The 18,850-nt window shown below is 28.8% G+C and overlaps 3 protein-coding genes and 2 pseudogenes across 9 annotated transcripts; 1 reads left to right on the top strand and 4 right to left on the bottom strand.

Annotated features, from left to right (window-relative positions):
- The first annotated feature begins 447 nt into the window (after positions 1 to 447).
- Positions 448 to 12,249, top strand: LOC149881600 (uncharacterized). 5 transcript variants are annotated; one of them, XM_090067135.1, is made up of 5 exons: positions 448 to 734; positions 1,281 to 1,390; positions 8,167 to 8,289; positions 9,358 to 9,768; positions 11,074 to 12,249. In XM_090067135.1, the coding sequence occupies exons 1-2, from the start codon at positions 490 to 492 to the stop codon at positions 1,384 to 1,386; spliced, it is 351 nt and encodes a 116-aa protein (XP_089923261.1). In that variant the 5' UTR covers positions 448 to 489; the 3' UTR covers positions 1,387 to 1,390; positions 8,167 to 8,289; positions 9,358 to 9,768; positions 11,074 to 12,249. The 5 variants fall into 5 exon arrangements, 1 of the variants encoding a protein (XP_089923261.1); XR_016445094.1 differs by lacking the exons at positions 448 to 734; positions 1,281 to 1,390 and adding an exon at positions 7,384 to 7,578 and having other exon boundaries at positions 11,074 to 11,620; XR_016445096.1 differs by lacking the exon at positions 9,358 to 9,768 and having other exon boundaries at positions 470 to 1,390.
- Positions 2,535 to 3,249, bottom strand: LOC149881602 (uncharacterized). Its single transcript, XM_090067061.1, has one exon. It carries the CDS (start codon positions 3,247 to 3,249, stop codon positions 2,584 to 2,586), a length of 666 nt encoding a protein of 221 aa, XP_089923187.1. The 3' UTR covers positions 2,535 to 2,583.
- Positions 3,350 to 5,969, bottom strand: LOC145198072 (uncharacterized; annotated as a pseudogene). The gene is made up of 3 exons (XR_016445107.1): positions 3,938 to 5,969; positions 3,568 to 3,822; positions 3,350 to 3,443 (listed from the first exon to the last, which is right to left on the bottom strand). The product of XR_016445107.1 is annotated as an uncharacterized LOC145198072 (transcript).
- LOC149881601 (uncharacterized) lies at positions 7,513 to 9,678 on the bottom strand (annotated as a pseudogene). The gene is made up of 5 exons (XR_016445091.1): positions 9,156 to 9,678; positions 8,498 to 9,056; positions 8,156 to 8,253; positions 7,790 to 7,989; positions 7,513 to 7,567 (listed from the first exon to the last, which is right to left on the bottom strand). The product of XR_016445091.1 is annotated as an uncharacterized LOC149881601 (transcript).
- Positions 10,098 to 12,696, bottom strand: LOC149881599 (uncharacterized). The gene is made up of 3 exons (XM_090067127.1): positions 12,558 to 12,696; positions 10,804 to 10,890; positions 10,098 to 10,638 (listed from the first exon to the last, which is right to left on the bottom strand). The coding sequence occupies exons 2-3, from the start codon at positions 10,876 to 10,878 to the stop codon at positions 10,216 to 10,218; spliced, it is 498 nt and encodes a 165-aa protein (XP_089923253.1). The 5' UTR covers positions 10,879 to 10,890; positions 12,558 to 12,696; the 3' UTR covers positions 10,098 to 10,215.
- Between the last annotated feature and the right edge of the window lie 6,154 nt (positions 12,697 to 18,850).

The following is an 18,850-nucleotide window of genomic DNA, read 5'->3' as shown; positions in this document are numbered from 1 at the left end:
TAAAGGATTTTGATTCAAATAATCAAAATATTAGGCGGATCACTTGATATAATTTGGCGGATCACCTTGTTTTTATGTAAAACAATCATTAAAATTAATGGAGTTCGATTCAAACAATCATAATATTAGGCGGATCACTTGATATAAATTGGCGGATCACTTGATACAAATTGGCGGATCACGTTGTTTTTTGAGTTCATAAAATTTATAAAATATTATAAACTTATATACTTTTTTTTGTCGTTTAATAAAATTGTAATATGCAAATTCCTTCTAAATATTATATCGTTAGTGAATTTAAACTATATCTGAATCGTTTTTTTTAATGAAATATAACTCGCTTTAGTAACGTTTAAATGATCCGCCCCGCCGTTTGTACCGTTTAAATGATCCGCCCCGCTGATCCGCTCCGCCCCGCTGATCCGCTCCGCCCCGCCGTTTGTACCTACTCTATTTTGAATCATCCGATAGAACGCTAACGGTTAAACAATGGCTTTAAATGTTGGTGATAGGTTTTACTCTTTAAAAGAGTTAGAAGAAGCCATTAAGAACTATGAAGTAGAACATAGCGTTTCTTTATATAAACGAGAAAGTAGATCAATTGCATCTGCAAGAAAAAAAGGCATTAAGCGAACCTTAAACGACGATTTGTTGTTTTATAGCGTGCATTATGCATGCTCCCATGGAGGGAAAAATTTTAAAAGTCGATCAAAAGGAAAGCGTCCAAATCAAAGGTGTATGTTATTTAAAAAAATCTTAAGTACAAGTATTATAAGTACTATCCTATATATGTTAAAGCAATCAGATAATAGAATGTGGACAGGCTCAAAAATGAAACTTAAATTTGAAAAAATAAGTTAATTCTCCTAATGATTTTTCTTTTTTTTGATTTATTTAAATAATTTAAACAAATCAAAGCATTTAAAGTTATTATATAACAAAATTTAACTATTTGAAAAATCTTCATCTTTTTTGAAATGAATATGTTCGTTTTAATTACACATTCTTCTCACATAATTTATGTGAGGAGAATGTCTACTTAATATAAACATATTCATTTCGAAAAGATTAGGACTTTAATAAGTTATTGGTCAACTAGATTTATTTATTATCTTAACTTTTACCATACAGTGTATGCATATAAAAGTTTCTCTCACTAAAATTCTTATTTTCTCTTCTAGTGAAACTTTAAACTTTGGTTTTTAAAGTTTTTATGTCATAAAAAGATTATGTTATAAATGACTGTATAATATGTTTTTTTGTTTCTTTCCTATTGATAGCACATTCCAAATAGATTGCCCATATAGAATCTGGATAAATGTATCCGACAACGGTTCACAATTATGCATACAGAAGTTGGTATTTGGAGCACAAACATGTCGTTGACAAAGTCAGTATTTTACTTATCTTAGTTTGAATTATTTTCATTTGCTATTTGGAAGCTATTCTCTGTTAACTAGTTTGTTAAACATTTCTATATTTTTTTACTCACACACACACAGATATATATATATATATATATATATATATATATATATATATATATATATATATATATATATATATACATATATATATATATATATATATATATATGTATATATATATATATATGTATATATATATATATATATATATATATATATATATATATATATATATATATATATATATTGGGCTATGCAAATCAATTTCATTTAATTCCTGAATCAAATGGGACTTTGATTCAAGATTCTATTAAAAAAAAATAGTTCTAGTTTTTCTAATCACTTTATCTTTTGTGAGTTGTTTTTGAGGTTTCCAACGCTAAAATGTTATCAAAGTAGTATATATATATATATATATATATACACACACACACACACACATATATATACACTCATATATTTAGGTAGTTCAACAAAAAAATCAAACTCATTTTTTTTTTAAATGAGATATATCATTGGAAACAGCAGAATGAACGATTTCCAAAACTGCAATCCTTTTTTCTCTAACTAAATTTGTTAAAAAGTTATCAATTTTTAAAGGTGAAAAATTTTGTGCTTCAAATTCTTTCAAAAATTATGACCACGAATGTAACAATATGAGAGAAATATCAGTGTTACTTAATTATTTATATAGATATTGACCACAAATTTTCAGGGTTGCTTGCTGCATTAATATATTACAAAAAAAGTAAAAAAAACAGTGGCAGATTTACCCGGGGGCGTTTGGGTCACACGCTCCCGGGGGGCGGTTCTTTTTTTTTTTTTTTTTTGAGTTTTTAAACTTTAAATGTTAAAGTTAGAATGTACAATAAAATAAAATAAAAAACATTTACCATTCCAATAATAGCTTTAAAAAAGTTATAAGGCATAGAAAATTCATAATTGGAAACTTCATTGTTTTTTCAATAGGTAAAAAAAGGGTTACATGAAGACTTTATATAATATATTATAATAAAAACCTCACCTAACTTTATTATAGCAATAAAAAAAACAATGTACATGAAAATATTGTTTGTACAGATGAAAAAAACTTATTTTAAAGAAATGGATTGCAATTACTAATGTAGAAAACCATAAAAAATTTAAGATATTGTATCTATTGGAAGCTAATGTCTCCCAAAGCAATGTCAGCAAGAAATTCACTTATTAAAAATATTTTTCTTTCATTGTTCAAATATTCAACATTGATTAAGTTGTTGTTCTTTTTTGATGAAAAGGAATGAATACTTCCCATAAAAATAATATCTTTCCCCTTTACATCCCAAATATGATTTATGCTTCTTTGTAGCAAACCAGGATCTCTGTTCAATATCTGCCTGATAATGTCTCTTGTTTCATCAGAAAAATTGGCAAATGTTTTTGGTTTCACATTTTTGTCTAAATCTAATTTTATTGCTCTTTCTTTTTTTCTCCTCTCCGCTTTGTCCCGTTTTTGAGCAGTTTCTACTTGACGTAACTTGGCAGCAGCTTCAATTTCAGACTTCCTCACAAGCAACAGCTTTCTGTTTGCTACTGCTTGTTTAATGGCAAAAGTAATGATATCTTTTTGTTTAGACAAATTCAACTGCATCAACCAAATAAAGGTCTTATTGATTTTGCATTTTACTTTACCATCTAGAAATCCAGTGGTAGCATTAGGAGCTCTCTTACTCAGTGCATCAAACATACCCAGAGCTCTTTCGCTATGCATATTATGCACTGATACTTCTAGTGTAAAACAAGTTAACTTATTAGATTTTTTTTTTTTATTCAGTACATGCATTTAAAATTTTTGCATCAAGTAAAATTAATTGAAATATGTTTTTTTATTGTGGATATCAACCAAAATTAAATCTGTATTATCAACCTATGTTAAATGTAAATTATGTTATATGTACCATTTCTAAATGCCTTCTGTTCTCTTTGTTTTCATAAAATTGTGTCATCCATGGACCTGTCAAACATTTGCCATACAGTCTTGTGAAAAAAAGATAAAAATGTATTTTTTAAAAAAAGATATCTTGTTGACAATGCTTATATAATAATTAAGAATGATTAAACTTATATAATGGATAGTTATTAGATAAAAAGACATGCAAACCTACCTAAAACTCTCAATTGAGTCATAATTTTTGGATTGTTAAAATCACCCAGGAGAGCAAGTCTCAATGCAGCTGCGCTACAGTATTTTTTGAGATATGTGATGAGACTGTCTTTCAGCTGGTAAACAGTGCCTGCCATATGGAATAGAATATGCAGCCGATTCCCTACATACCGAACAATAACTCCAGGTTTCAGACCATTGCTGATTAAGTATGTCTTAAAACCAGCTGGGTCACCAGATTTCTTTTTGTATCTAAATTTCAAAAAGAATACCTTTTATTTATATATATATATATCTGTAATTATCATATAATCATGTTTATTACTAATTCCTAAAACTAAAAATATATGGATATAAAAAAAGTTACTTTAATTTAGACACAGCATTAAGCATATTCGCAGCATGACACTCATTCCCATACACTTGGCATGTAACATTGTAATTTGTGTCAAGTTTGTGTAGAATTTTTCAAGCTTCGGTTGCCAGACCATCTAAAGGATGAACATTGCAGTTGAGTTCAGTTAGTGGCTTGCAAAACATGTCACTGAGTTGTTGATTGATACAGTGATTTACTTTTGCTCTGTCTGTAAGAGTTGACTCAAAGGTGTTGCAAAATTTGTTAAGTATAATATGCTGTTGTATACCTGTAACTTTTGAATAAGTTGATGCAATGTCCTGAAAAGAATTTACTATCTGCACCATATAGTCCCCTGATTTGCCACCTGCTAATTCAGCAATTTGTATTGTTAGCTGTCGTCCAGAAGTAGCTATGTGATATTTGTTAACATGAACCCCAGCTTTAGTTGTCACATCCCAAGAGAGTGTTGCTACAGCAGATGTAGAGCAATAGAGGTGTTCTGCCACTTGTATATCTGAGATAACACCTAATTCATATGCCATCTGTGCAGTCTGTGTTGGTCGGGGAACATACAAAACGCGTGAACCAGTCAGCTCTTCAACAACAAAACGGATAACTTGCCCAGCATTTTTTATCGGTACTTGGTTTAGAAGGCACATATAGATGCACTTACGGATATGTGTTGTATATCTGACTTGCTTTTTATGTTGTCTTTTGTTATATGACTTTGTAGTAAAAATGTGTGTTGGTGAGTTGTTCTGTGGGCGGTCCAATTGACTTTTGAGATCATCCAATTCCAAGCCCCGATTGACAATGTCTTTGAGTTCTTTTTTTTTTCTTTCAGCTTTTGTGTTAGCTTGACTATGTGTTTATCAGCTCTTTTACTTTTTCTCTTTGCATTCAAAATAGTCCTCTTAAAATTTTTTAACGTCAACCTTTCAAGACGTGCATTTAATAAAGAATTTTCTAGCTTCAACTTTCTCTTCTCTTGTCTGAGCTTGTCGATACATATTTTTTTCCTTTTAAGGTCTTGGGTTAAAGGTTTTATGCGTACATTATCTGAACTTAGCAAACTTTTTGCCTTCAAGTATTTGATCTGTTTTCTCATTGTTTCTTTTTGCAGTACTAGGGATTTTCTTAAATTAGGACATTTCGAACAGTCTGTTTTCAATTTCTTTGCATTCTCTATGTTAACTGTCACCACATTTCCAGTTTGCAATACTTCCTCTACTTCTATTGGCATAACTATTTGGGCTTTCGTTTTGGGGACTTTAAATGGTGATTCCAATAGGTCTGATAATTTGCACCATAGTTCATTGAGCCTCTTTTTGAAATATTTAATTTCTAAAAAAATTCTCTTTAAGGCTATTGTAACAGCTCCAATATTACATTCATACCCATATGAAGACAATATTTCATGCAGTCTCACACTAGCTTTTGTTACCTTTTTCTTCTCTAACAAGTAGATGTAGATTGCAAAACCATTTCTGAAAACTGTGCTGGCATTGCTATCCACTTTAAAGGAGTCAACATAAGCATTGAAATCAGAAGCAGTTTTTTTGGTAGTGACTGACATGATTGCAAAGTTAAATTAATTGAAAATATGTTGACTGGCATATGATTATAATTAATGATATGGACAAGCGTCAGGTGACTTACAATTTATTATGAAATGGGCAGTATATTACATATTTATTTAGTTTAATAGTTGATGAGGATACATATTAAATTTTAATACTAGATGGGGAAAGATTAGAAACCAAGTGATTTTAAACAATAAATTTTATTGTTTAAAATCACTTGGTTTGACGAAACATTGTTTTTATTATAAAAACAATGTTTTATCAAGCCCTCAGTTTTGGCAAAAAATAAATAAAATCTTTTAGAATATAGTAGCTTCACAGAGGTGTACTCTAAAATTGGCCGGCAATGAAATATTTTATAATATTATACATTTTCAGAAAGGTAATATAATAAGCTAGAAGTAGGTACAACAATATTTGAGTTTACTAATCTACAAAAAAAATTCTCTTAAGATTAAACTTACCTTATTTCATTGAAGAGATCTAACTTTAGAAAGGATTGTGTTAAAATTAAAAGGAAAAGATCACTGTAATCAGCAGGAATCCTACATTAAAAATGGCGTCATTTTTATTGGCAGTTTCTTTTGTAAATAACTAGAAAAAAGCAACTACCGACAGGTACTAAAAAATTCTGCCTCAGTTTGTAGAACGAAAATCAAAGCAATTTTTGTGACCTTGTTTTCCGCCACAAACGGACGTTTGTTGAACTACCTAATATATATATACACACATATATACATATATATGCATATATACATACATACATACATACATACATACATACATACATACATACATACATACATACATACATACATACATACATACATACATACATACATACATACATACATACATACATACATACATACATACATACATACATACATACATACATAGGAACATATATCGTTAAGGGCGACCACCTCTTTATCCATTACAAACGGATCCAATTTAAATTTTTTTTTGTTCACTAAAAGAGTTTTAATTTCCCTAATCTTGAATTAAAATGTATAATTATACTTAAATACATTCAAATGAGGGATTTCTAAGGACTTTATTTGAAATTTGCCCGGAAGCGTTTAAACAGTGAAATCAAATATTTGTATATATCGAAAAGTTAGTATAAGCGGATCCAACTTTACACGATACTGATTCGAAAGCTTCTATTATATTATATACTGAATACTGAGAAAACCATATCCACATCTTCATCATTGTTGTTGATTTATGCCGCGGTTTGTAGTTTTACTGCTAAGCGCGTCTGGATGCGATTAGTGGAGGTTTTTAAAAGCAAACATTTTTTTTACTTATAAAAGAAGAGAGAAAAACTGTATATAAACAAAAAGAACGAGGAAAGTGCGAAAATTATTATTTACAAATTAGTTTTTCTTTTTCTTGTTTAATTAACCTTAAAAAAAATTGAAAAACATAAAAGAAACATCTTGGAGTTATAATTGATAATGCGAAATACATCACAGCATACAACTAAATTAAAACGAAATGAAGACTTGTTGCCTTCATCATAATCCGTAAGAATAAAGCTCAAAGTCGTTAAATGGGAATTACTCTACTATTATTTTTTTTTTGTTCTCTCGAGAACTTTTATACCTTTTTTGGAAAGTTTAACCCCACTTTTTCTTTCTTGTTTCTGTGTAAAACATCAGTTTGCGTTGCAAACTTTGTTTCAAGTCAAAGAACTAATTCCGTTAAAAAATTGGCGATTATAATCATTTTGATGGGATTTTTAAATTTTTCAACTTTAAATAAGACTACTTTATGTTGGTCAAAAATTAATATTGATTGATTTTCTTTCATTTTCAACAACGATCTTTCTCATCTTGCAATAAAGGGAAAAAAGACGGGAGGGGGTGTGAATATGCAGTAGCGCGTCATTAAATAGAAAGGTTAGCTAAGGATGGCGAAGGAAATGTTTTTAAAATAAAATTTTTACAGCAATAGTAAATGTAAACGTTAAAATATATAAAAAATAAATCTAGTAAATATTTAAAAGAATTATGCTCCAGCTTCTTCATATTCTGTAATTTTACTTTTTCTAAAGCAAAAGTATGTCTTATTTTTTAAACATTATATATATATATATATATATATATATATATATATATATATATATATATATATATATATATATATATATATATATATATATATATATATATATATATATATATATATATATATATGATTATCATATAATCATTCAAATCACATATGCAGGTTATATGAATCAAATTTTATTGAGGAAACAGAATTTTACCTAGAATTCTTTATCTTCTTAAATTCACTGTTGAATTTATCCCTAACTTTTTCTAATCCTCTCAACTTATGATGAGGAAATTTGCTTAAAACATTCAAGAAATTGTGATGCTGGGGTCTTTTATTAGAAATAAAGTATGCTTTGAGTGCTAATTTCAATTCTTTTATTTCTTCTGTTGACCACTTACTCCATGTTTTTTTCTAAATAAAATTTAGTAAATAATTTTCTTTTCTTTTTTGAAAAATATTTGTGTGTGTGTGTGTGTGTGCACATATATATTTTTATATTGATATATACTATAAAGAAAAATGTACAAAAATTAATATTTTAGTTTGTAATTTTCTCTGTAATTTAATATTTTGTTACCCTTTTACTAGAAACACCATTTTCATCATCTGCAATGGCAATATCAGAATTTTCTTTCTGTTTACGTTTGATTTCTTTGGTTTGCTTTGTTCTTTCATCTGAAATAAAGTTTGCAATCACAGCTACAGATACAGGTACTGAGTTTATTTATTTTCAAAATTAGTTAATCTGGTTAAGTATTAGTGTTTGCCATATAAGATTTTAGTATAAATTCTGTGTTGTAATTCTTAAAATGATTAATGCATTGATTATAGTTTGATTTCAATGTTACTCGTTAAATCCTAGCGTAGTTATAATCTCAGTTTTTTCGTTTAAAAACTTCATTCATTATAAATTACTAACCTTCAGTTGGCTTATCTACTGTTACAGAATTGATACCTTCAACTTCATAATCACTTTTGTCATCATCTAAAACATTGTCTATTTTTTTGTTTTTTAATTTCTTTCCCTTATCTACTGCTGTTAAAATTTTTGCCACTTTTGTCAATTCTATATGACTATCTTCTTTGCGGTACCATGCAAAATGAACATTATGAGTATGCCCCATATGGTTTGTAAGCCATGTTAGTTCAGCCTGTGACATGTCTAGGAGCTGCAGCATAGTTGCAAGGAGCTTACGAGTTCTTGTAGGTGTGATTAGTTTTGGTTGCTTTAATAATGGTATCTTCTTTGTTAAAGCTTGTAAGGTGTCCCATCCCCAGTAATAAAGATCGCTTAAGCCACTTGCAAATACATATAAGTTGTCGCTCAATATGTTTGCAGCTGTGCGATATTTAACTAACAGTCTTATCGCTGAAACTGACTCATCTGTAAATAGAATTGGTACTAAAGCAGATTTGCCCTTTTTTTTCTTTCCTTCAACGTAGCATAATTTAAGGTGACATGCTAGTTTCCGCTCTACCTAGATTATCAGATTATACTAGTTTAAACCAAAATTAAATAATTTCACACCAGTTAGCCCATACAGTTTTAAAATAAAAAGTAATTTAAAAAAAACTACCTCATCTTCAATTTGGTCAATATCATTTCGACGTTTCCATCTGTCATCTTCTACTCCTTCCCAATCTGAAAGTTTTAGTTTAGAAACCTCCCCTCCTCGTCGTGCATTGAAACTCATCCAGCATGCAAGTGTGAGTTTTTGTAAATATCTGTATTCTTTAACAACAAATTTTTCACAATTTTTTTTCTATTTCATTGACTAGAAAGGATCTAAAGATAACAACATCATCTTCAAGAGGAAGTTTCTCAGGTGCTTTAGCCTTTTTACACTTATAGGTTGCCCTTGCATTATTTGCAAGTATGAGCCACTCTGATTCATATAGTTCTAAAAAATTTCTACACTTTTCTGTCCTTATGCTATTATTTTCTTTTAGCGACACAGCACGGACAATTAAAACTAGGTTGTGAAGTGAAAAACCAAGCTTGCAAAAAGTATTAGGATTGTCAATATCTCTTGGGCCTCTGTACCCTGTTAAAAATTTTGCTGAACTTACTATTTTGTCAAAGTTTTCACTCAACACCATATCTTCAGCTCTAGCATTGGAATTATTTGATTGTTTTCTAAATTCAATCAAAAGTTTTGCCAAGCAATGAAGGGAACCTCGAATATCATGGTATCTGTTTTTTTCTTTCTTTTGAAGCAAAAGATATCCCTCTTTGAACATTAGAGCGTGTTCGCTTCTCAGCTGTTGCACTCAGTTTAATCTATAAGGTTTTTGATAAAAATTGCAATAAAAATTTTTTTTAGTTGATTATTGTCAGATAAATAGTTTGGTAAAAGTATGTGAGTAAAAAGAAAAATTTCACAACAAATGTAAAGAAAAACTATTAGTATATACCTTGTTGTTCAAATTTAACCTTAAAACCTGGGCATTCTCTTGATTTTCTGTGTTATTGGGATAACATTGTCCCATAACCAGACTTTCAAGGAGAAGGCCCTGGGAATTAGGTTTATTTAACCATTGTGAGTTTTCTTTAAACCCTATACTATTTTCTTCAGGTTGGGTTTCTTTGATTTTACAAGAAAACTTATTAACTGTGAAGTCCATAAATTCAATATTCTAGCAAGATATAAGCAATATACCATTAAAAACTGTATAAAATGTGAAAACTTTACAAATCATAAATAAATAAAAATGCAAATTTGATAGTTTAATAAATTTAAAAAGTTTAAGAAAATTTAAAAAGTTGTTAGTTTTTTTTTTCTTTACCTTCTTGAGCTCACTACATGATTGCAAACTAGTCCCTAGAACATTGTCCTTGTTAAAGTTATCAATTAAATTATCTTTAAAAAAAACACTTTCAAGGAGCTTGTCCTGGGAACTAGTTGCTAGGTCAAGTTTCTTATTATGTGTTTCTGATTCTTCAAATGAGGTTATTTTGTTTTTCTCAGCCTCTTCACTTGTAAAAGAATTCTTGCAATTTAATGTCATCTTGGATACTCCATCATTGGATACTCCATCATACATTAACAATTCTTGGTTCTAATAAGAACGAAATTTTTAAAAAGGTTTTTTGGAGTCTCACTATTGTCTTAGTAAATAGTTACACGTTTTTCAAATGTATGACAGTAATTCAAAATTTTGAAAACACAAAATTGTTTTTAGTAATAAAAAAAGTTTTGAAATTTTGGATTTAACTTATTTTACCTGAGAATTTGGTTGCAATTTTTCAATTTCCAATATCACAGCTTCCTTTTGCTTGGATGACAAGGTGTTCTCCATGGACTCAATAAACTGCAAATAAAATATTGCTTAGGAGTTAAAACCGAAAAAATTTGTACAAAAAAACTTTTTTTTTAACTTTATTAAGAATAAATTTAAAAAATGTATTTTCATTTTATTCGGAATAAATTTACTTTTACGGACATATGTTACGTTAATAATTAGTATATTGTTCAGTAACCCTTTCTAATTCAGGTCGTTCCGATGGTTCTCCGCTCTATGCAGAATGAATAAATGAAATTGTAATTGTTGCATCTATTGATTTTGTTTGGTAGAGATTTTTTACATCATCCAATATTGGTCTGATGCCTTTGCATAAAGCTTCAGTTAGTAAGTGATCCTTTAAAGATGGAAGTACGTTTTGCCAAGGTGATGACAGATCTGATAAAATTTCGTAAGCAGAAATAGCCCAAGAAAATATATCGGTTTTCTTCGATGGAGTTTTTACGTAACCAAAACAGATTTCTGGTGCAGTATACGATAAAGTCATTCCTTTTGTCGGAAAAGAAGTTGCGGTTGCAGTTATAGTTTCTTTTAGGAGCAACATTCCATCAAAATCAGCTACCTTAACTGATATTTCATTTAAACTTCCGAATACAAGTAAGTTGCTCGGTTTAAAGTCACGATGGACAACTCCATTGTTGTGTAAATAAATCAATCCTTTGGTGGCTTGGAATATATAGTTTAATCTCTCTTTAAAGTTGAAATAAGTATTGTCATTAAATATTGATAAAAGTGATGACAGGTTGTGTACTTTTTCCCCGTCGACATTAACGCGGCAATATTCAAAGAGTAGCGCTGACGGTTTTGTACTAAAACCGCAGAACTTTACTACGTTATCATTTTCCAGTTTTCTTAATACATGAGCGATATCCATGATCTTTTTTTTCGAAACTTGCCTCTTAAACGCTTTCACAGCAACTGTATTTTTTCTTAAATTGTGAATGTATACGATTGCGGATGTGCCTTCGCCTACTATCATTGATGGATTTAATGGCAAATCGTATGCATTAAGATGAGCTATTTCTTCTTCCAGTTTTTTTATTGACAAGGGTAAAAATGATGCCATGTTTAGCTGTAAATTAGAGTAAAGTGATATTATAAGTTCTTAAAAATCTTAAATTTTTTTAAAATCTCGAAAATATGTTTAGAAACTATTATCGTTTAGTAAATATAGTTATTTTTAAAAACGAGTTTCGTACAGAAAATATTTATACATAATAAATTAAAATATCTAAAAACTCCTCAACTCTATCTTTTTACTATTTTTACGAATCTGTATAAAATGAATGTGGGCAACTATTTATTTATGCTCTATGACGATTTATTTTATTTTGTAAAGTTCGTTTTAAAAAACCACCGCTAATATGACGTTTCTGCTTCTTTATTGGTTCGCCCAAAAATAACTAAATCAAGAATACGGTTGTGATTAAGTCGATAATTACTTCGATGAGTGGCAAAGCCAAAAAGCATAATTATCAAATGTCGCTAAAACTTCACTCGTTGTTAACTAACTTAAAAATAACAAAACTGTATTGTAATGAATTCGTGAAGTTATCAATATATTAAGAACTGTAATATTTGTAACAAAATGAGCTTACAGAAATTCTAAAGTTTCCTTATTTTTGTGAAACATCTTTCAATTAATGCCTGTAATCAATAATGGTATAATATCTTACCTGGGTAATATTTTCGTCTTTGATTTAAAAATAATGGAGATTCAATTTCATAGGGTTACAAACCGATTAAAGAAGAAAAAAAATTTTTTTTTTTATATATTGTTGTTTTTCGTTTTGAAACGGTTTTAAAACGCTTAGTATGTCACGTTTCGAATTTTCTAATCTTAAGAATAAAATAGCTTGCATTGCGTTTTTAAACCCGTTTGCAACGCGTTGGAAACCCATTTTATATAATTCGTAAATTTAGATTATAACAATAATGATAAATAGATAATATATTATAATAATAAAATAGATAATATATAATAGTTAGATAGCAACGATAAAAATGGCAATAAATCGTAATTTAGATAATAACGGATAATTTGGATAAAACAAAATAAAAATTCTTATAAAGAATAATGTTACAATACTCAGTTCACAGCAAATAATGATTTACTAATAAAATACAAGAATATCATTAGAAATAAATTAATCACAATATAAAATTAGAGTTTCACAAAATTTATATTGTAACAGTTAAATCAGAATTTTTATTTTAAAATTTTTTAGGTAAAATAAATGATATATTCGCAAAGAAAAATATATAGAGGTTAAAGAATGATATTAACCAAAACTATTCAGGAAGAAATGGTGAAGTCCCTTAAAAACAGATTCTTGGACTTACGGATAAAACCTGTTGTTAGGACGTTCAGGAGGGTATTCCAAAAAATATAGTTATAAGTGACTGACCTTAGGTTATCTCGACACGTTGTCATATTATTAAAACAGTTCTGAAAAAAGGTTGGAAGGATATCGTGTATTTGTTCCCAGATAAATGGACAATTTAAAAACTGATTTAAGTTAAAAAGGGAAAAACTTAGGATGTCATTACGAAAATTATTGTGCATAAATTCGTACTGCCTTATTTTGAAATGCAACGGTTTTAGAAAAGCATGCGGTTTTAGAATTTCCCAAACTTGAAAAACATATTGTAAATGGGATGAGTGTTATATGAATAGTAACGTTTTATATTTAACTTTAAGTCGATCTTATGCTAACATTCCGTTGGCTTAATTTGAGAATAAGATCATTTAAGTGTGTTTTGAATGAAAATTTCTCACCTATCACAACACCGAGTTATATCACTAGATAAAGTTTTTCACCCATTTATTCTAAAGCTCATGTTTTTAGGAGAAATAAAATATAGTTTTCGTAATAAAGTTAGTATGTTACATTTTAAATATTAAATTTCCATAAAAAAAGATCAGTAATACAGTTAGTTAATATTTGGTATTAAGAGAAAAAAATCCTATAAAGAACAGCTAGTATAGGCCAAGGACGGGCACACATGAGAGCTCCATTCCTTTTTTTCATTTTACAATTAGTCGCACCATAATTACAGTTAATTGCATCAAGTCACTCATATTTAAGAAAATATAGTTAAGAGAAAGAAACTACAAAATAGTTGTTTTAAAAATGTTACTATAAAATTTAGAAAATTGTATTTGATAAAAAATTTAACATTTATTTGCTGATGGTGCCCAGCAGTGTAAATGCGCGCGGACTTTTTATTTTATTTAAATATTTTTTTGTTTTAACCTAAATTAAAATAACAAAATATCTAGATTTTATGAAATGTTAATATCCCAAGATTGAGGGAAAAATGTTCTTAAATGTGAATTAAAAATACGGATGTAAATTTTCAATGGCAGCCAGAAGAGGATCCACATATCCCCATCGTTAGTATTGGCGAAAGATAATAAACAATCAAAATCAGTCCTAAAAATGAAAAAATTAGTAAAATTCAGTATACGTATTTTCTCCTTTTTTCTAGTTTATTCTCTGTTATCAAAAAATCATGAAAAAATGAACAATTGTAAATTAAAAACAAAATATCATCAAGTTAGCGCAAAATTCAAAAATCGAGTTTTCATGTTTTTCTATGGCCGATGATATTGACACCCTAGACATAAATTCCAAAATGGAGTTAATTTTCTTGGGATGGAGGGGGAAATTATCCCCGAGAAAATTAACCCTTTTTGGACATTGAGGCCAGGAATTAATTCATTCCTCAAAAAATTGGGGATGATTGTCCAGGGGATAATGATATAAATTCCTCGATTTACGGAGGAGAAGCAACAAAAAAACATTTAAAATAACAAAATTAATCACAAATTTTGCACAATTTTCAAATTCAATACAGAGTAAAAGAGATCTCTAAATATATAAAAATCGATTTTATATAAATTATGCAGGCATTAGGTGACTTCTGCATTGGAACTTTTAATGAAGTAACATTTTGTGGGAATAAACTCGCAAGCAAAAAAAAAAAGTTGTTTTTTTAAGAGTCTGTTTATAACTACATATGAACAAAAAGTAGTTACAAAGTTTGATCATAACTGAGTAAAACCATCATAAATTTGCTTCTAGATTTAAGAAACTTTAAGAAAATAGAAATTTGTGACTTAAAAACAAAGAACTTTCAGCTAATTCTAAATCTTTTATTGTCCCGAGTTTTGCTTGCAGTAAGATTGAACAATATCTTACTTAAGAAAGTTTTACATAATATGATTACTCCATTTCTTTTAAACTTATTTCACTTAAAAAGTGAAATAAGTTTAAAATCACAAGGTTACACACCACTAGATTGTAAAGAAAACTTTATACAATAAAGTTACACGTTGTTTTTTTTTTAATAAGAAACCAAGCAAATGGGCTAGTACTAGCAAGTTTCTTATTTTAAGGGTACTTTTTTTCAATTCTATTGCTAAAAGTTTTATAAGAGTTTCTTAAGGGTTTCAAAACTTTTTCTTTTTTCTTTAATTTCGAATTTTTCGATTGCGCGTAAAAATTAATTACTTATTGAATTGTTGTTCTCCATTGTAGATAATATTTGTTTTAATTTCGTGTTATGTTGATATTTGGGTGAAAAATTATGAAAATTCCTCTTAACAAAATAAAGTTATTATCGAAAAGTAACTCAGTACTAATAAGTTTCTTAAGATTTTTGGATTTCTAGTACTAGTTTCTTATAAACATGTTTCTTATAAAAAAAAACGTGTAAACTAAGTAAATTAATGCAGCTGTAACTAATAAAATGCACTTTCTACTTTACTTTAAATTTAAAAAGACTTAGAAAACTTGTAGATATTTTCAGTTTGAAATTTAGTTGATAATAAGTTGGGGATTTATGGACTCTACTTATATATTGTCTACTTTTAAAAACTCTCGATTAACTTTATCAATATATTTCGTGTTAATATGAATGTTACAAAAACACATTTTAGACAAAACTATTTTCTCTCCAATAAAAGGTTTGGTGTGACAAAACACTTCGATAGCGACGAAAAAGACGTTTTTTTTCACGTTTGGTGTTTCATTTATCAATCAACCAGTTTCATATCTAAAAAAATTTATTTTTCTGTGATACTTATGAATTGCTCAAAAATATATTTTTTACTTTAACAGTGGAATGTTTTCACTGCGAGCCGTTGTGAAACGGATTTGAAACGCGTTGCAAACCAGTTTCAAGCGATAAGCAAATATTATTACGTTTTTAAATTTAGCAAAATTCGAAATTCGATTGAGCGTTTCAAAACCGTTTCAAAACCGTTTCAAAACGAAAAATAGGAATATAAAAGTTATTTTCGCTCAAACTTTTTTAAATCAACTTTACCAAGTATTTCATTTACTATCCCGACTGAAATGAATAACGAATTTAAACAATTTTCTTTGAAAATGACTTAGGAATAATTATGTTACGAACATGAATCATTTCACATCAAAACGACTAAACTTTTATAATAAAGAAACTATATGTCACACTACTTTTAATATTGGTACTAGTCGCTCAAACATTTGAGTTAGAACTACTCAAAAAATTTCTCTCAACTCCCAATACCTTCGGAAATATCTTTTGTCAAAGATTAAACTTCTTTAGGATCATTCTTAAAATTGGTATCATGGACTCTCAATATTGTTAATAAAATGGGTTCTATTGAAAAACAAATACTCTAAGAATGTAAGTAAAGGTTTTGTGATACAAGGAAATCCTTAAAAATCTTTTCAAATGAAATTCTCTGCAAAGTTACCAAGAATAATGCATTCATTATTCTCAAGCGCGTTCTTTAAATCTTTCAAATAACTTGCATGACTTTTGGCTATGTAGAAATGAGAAGTTAATCCATAGATAGCTGTTATGAGACTTTTATATTCATCTTATTTATTTAATTTATTTTTCCATCATTCTAAATTGTAGGATATGGGAAGGCGGAGGGGGATTTTACCACCTTCAAAATGCAGTGTTATTATTTTTTTAAATGAATATAGTCATATAAGTGAGATGAAAGGTTAGTTGCTATATCAGTTGCCATCCACTCACTGATTAGTCTTTTTATGAGTAAGTGTGTGGCAACTGCTTTAAGTTAGTTTATTGGGCTTCTACACAGTTCTCCAATTCCTTAATACCTGTGCCTATTTAAAATATCAGATAGAAAAAGTTAAAAGATTTTTTTAAAATAATATTCATGAACAACTACAAAATTTTTATAAAAGGGCGGATGCATAACGTAACAGTTGAAAAAATTAAAAATGCAAAGGAGTTTTCTCAATGGGGGAAGGGAAGTTCCCCATCCATATCACTCTCATTTTGACCTAATGCAAATGTTTTTTGTAAAAATACATCTCGAATAGGAAAGTGCTCCATCTTCCCATGGACTACTTTAAAATTTGATTAGTGGTGATAAGTACAGATGCACACTCAATATGTCCCCCCAGTATCAAAGTTAACTAGCCACTTAGAACTAAGGTCCCAAAAGTAATATCCTAAGAATAGCAGTGATCAGCTGAAAAATTATTTCTTTTCAAGTGTTTCTTTTAATGAATATTTTCTGATTCTTTTTACAAAAAAATAGCTAAAACCATTTTCTTGACAAACTTTGATTCTTTACGACAATCTTTTCATCTTACTTTCTTTTTATGACTAAATAAGGAGAAGCGTGTTTTATTAAGGATGGAAAATGGGATGGAAAGTAAATAACATTTCACTTTAATTGGTCATAAACAGAATGTCCATACATTGCAGTAGTACAACACATTCAAAAAAAGTACTAAAACATGAAAATACTTGAGCAGTGATATGGGAAGTATTGATGATTCTTCGCTTCAGCATGTATTGATGAAGCAAGTTTTTAATGTCTGAAACGTTTCAATACTTAAAAAATACCTTAAGTGCATGTTACATGCATGGAAAAATTTAAAGATAGCATGGGTGCCTATTCGGAAAAATGGTGTTTGTTGCATTATTTATTAATGCAACGAACTGTTTGTAGAAGCTTCTTGTTTTATAGGATGCGTTTCTCGCAACAGCTTCTTGTTTTTAAAGTATGCGATTTTTGTAACTTCTTCCCTTAATAAATATTCACTTCTTGATTTAAAGCAAACTGTTTTACTTGTATTACTTTAGTTAACTATTTGAGATTAAAAAGTAGTTAAACAGTAGTAAACATTTTTATCAAGATGTATTGAACGTCATTATCAGGTATAATACACTGAGAGCAAGGTGGGAGACTATACTTGGAGGATAATACTTGAAAGGCCATACAATTACAGGGAAAATAAAAAAAAAACATAAATTTCTGAACTTTTTTACATATATTTATTTTTTTTACAACAATTGTTTGTGTTAAATAGTACTCTTGTAAAAAAAACTTCAAGTTTATAATTAAGAAATAAAAGTTTCAGTATTACATTCTTTGGAGGGTATAAAAAAAACTTGGGTGTGAACTTTCTTTTTTAAGTTTGTAATGTGGAAGAAATAACAATCAGATATGCTAAACTTTGACTCAAAATTCCTGTTGACCAGCGTAATAGGCAATTTAGAACTGTTAAGTAGGTCAATTTACTTTAAATAGTTAGGAAAACTTTAAAAACTTAAGAAGCAGGACATATCGAAAACCGAAAGTCAATAAGTGACAATACCTGTAATCTTCAAAAATGGTTAACTTATTTGTAGACTTTTTGAGTCGTGTGCTCAATACTTTCTACATAACAGTTCTGCGATTGACTAGTAAACATTTTTAGAAATTAAGCTGCGATTTCACAGCTTAAAACTTTAGTCGTGAACAGTTAGGTACAGAGTGACAAGGCACAAAATGTTTACTATATCAGAGCTTAATCACACGGATAGGCACAGTCCTGAAGAAACCTTAGCGATTCTGGGTTTTTTAATACTTCAATGTCTTTTTTAGAATTTTCACCAAAACTCAATGATTTAACAATAGTATTTTATTTGAAATAGTTGAAGTCCACTT

This window comes from Hydra viridissima, unplaced genomic scaffold (assembly GCF_058129835.1).
Source record: "Hydra viridissima isolate aposymbiotic clone 2 unplaced genomic scaffold, HvirCarnegie_v1 scaffold_11, whole genome shotgun sequence".
NCBI classification, from domain to species: domain Eukaryota; kingdom Metazoa; phylum Cnidaria; class Hydrozoa; order Anthoathecata; family Hydridae; genus Hydra; species Hydra viridissima.
This window is presented reverse-complemented; position numbering and strand designations above follow the sequence as displayed.

What these genes read in the sequence shown, in the direction of transcription:
- LOC149881600 (XM_090067135.1), top strand. Translation starts at nt 490, where the DNA reads ATGGCTTTAAATGTTGGTGATAGGTTTTACTCTTTAAAAGAGTTAGAA. An exon ending in GGAAAGCGTCCAAATCAAAG is followed by an intron (nt 735 to 1,280) that starts GTGTATGTTATT and finishes TCCTATTGATAG; the next exon opens with CACATTCCAAATAGATTGCC.
- LOC149881602 (XM_090067061.1), bottom strand. Translation starts at nt 3,249, where the DNA reads ATGCATGTACTGAATAAAAAAAAAAAATCTAATAAGTTAACTTGTTTT.
- LOC149881599 (XM_090067127.1), bottom strand. Translation starts at nt 10,878, where the DNA reads ATGGAGAACACCTTGTCATCCAAGCAAAAGGAAGCTGTGATATTGGAA. An exon ending in AATTGCAACCAAATTCTCAG is followed by an intron (nt 10,639 to 10,803) that starts GTAAAATAAGTT and finishes CGTTCTTATTAG; the next exon opens with AACCAAGAATTGTTAATGTA.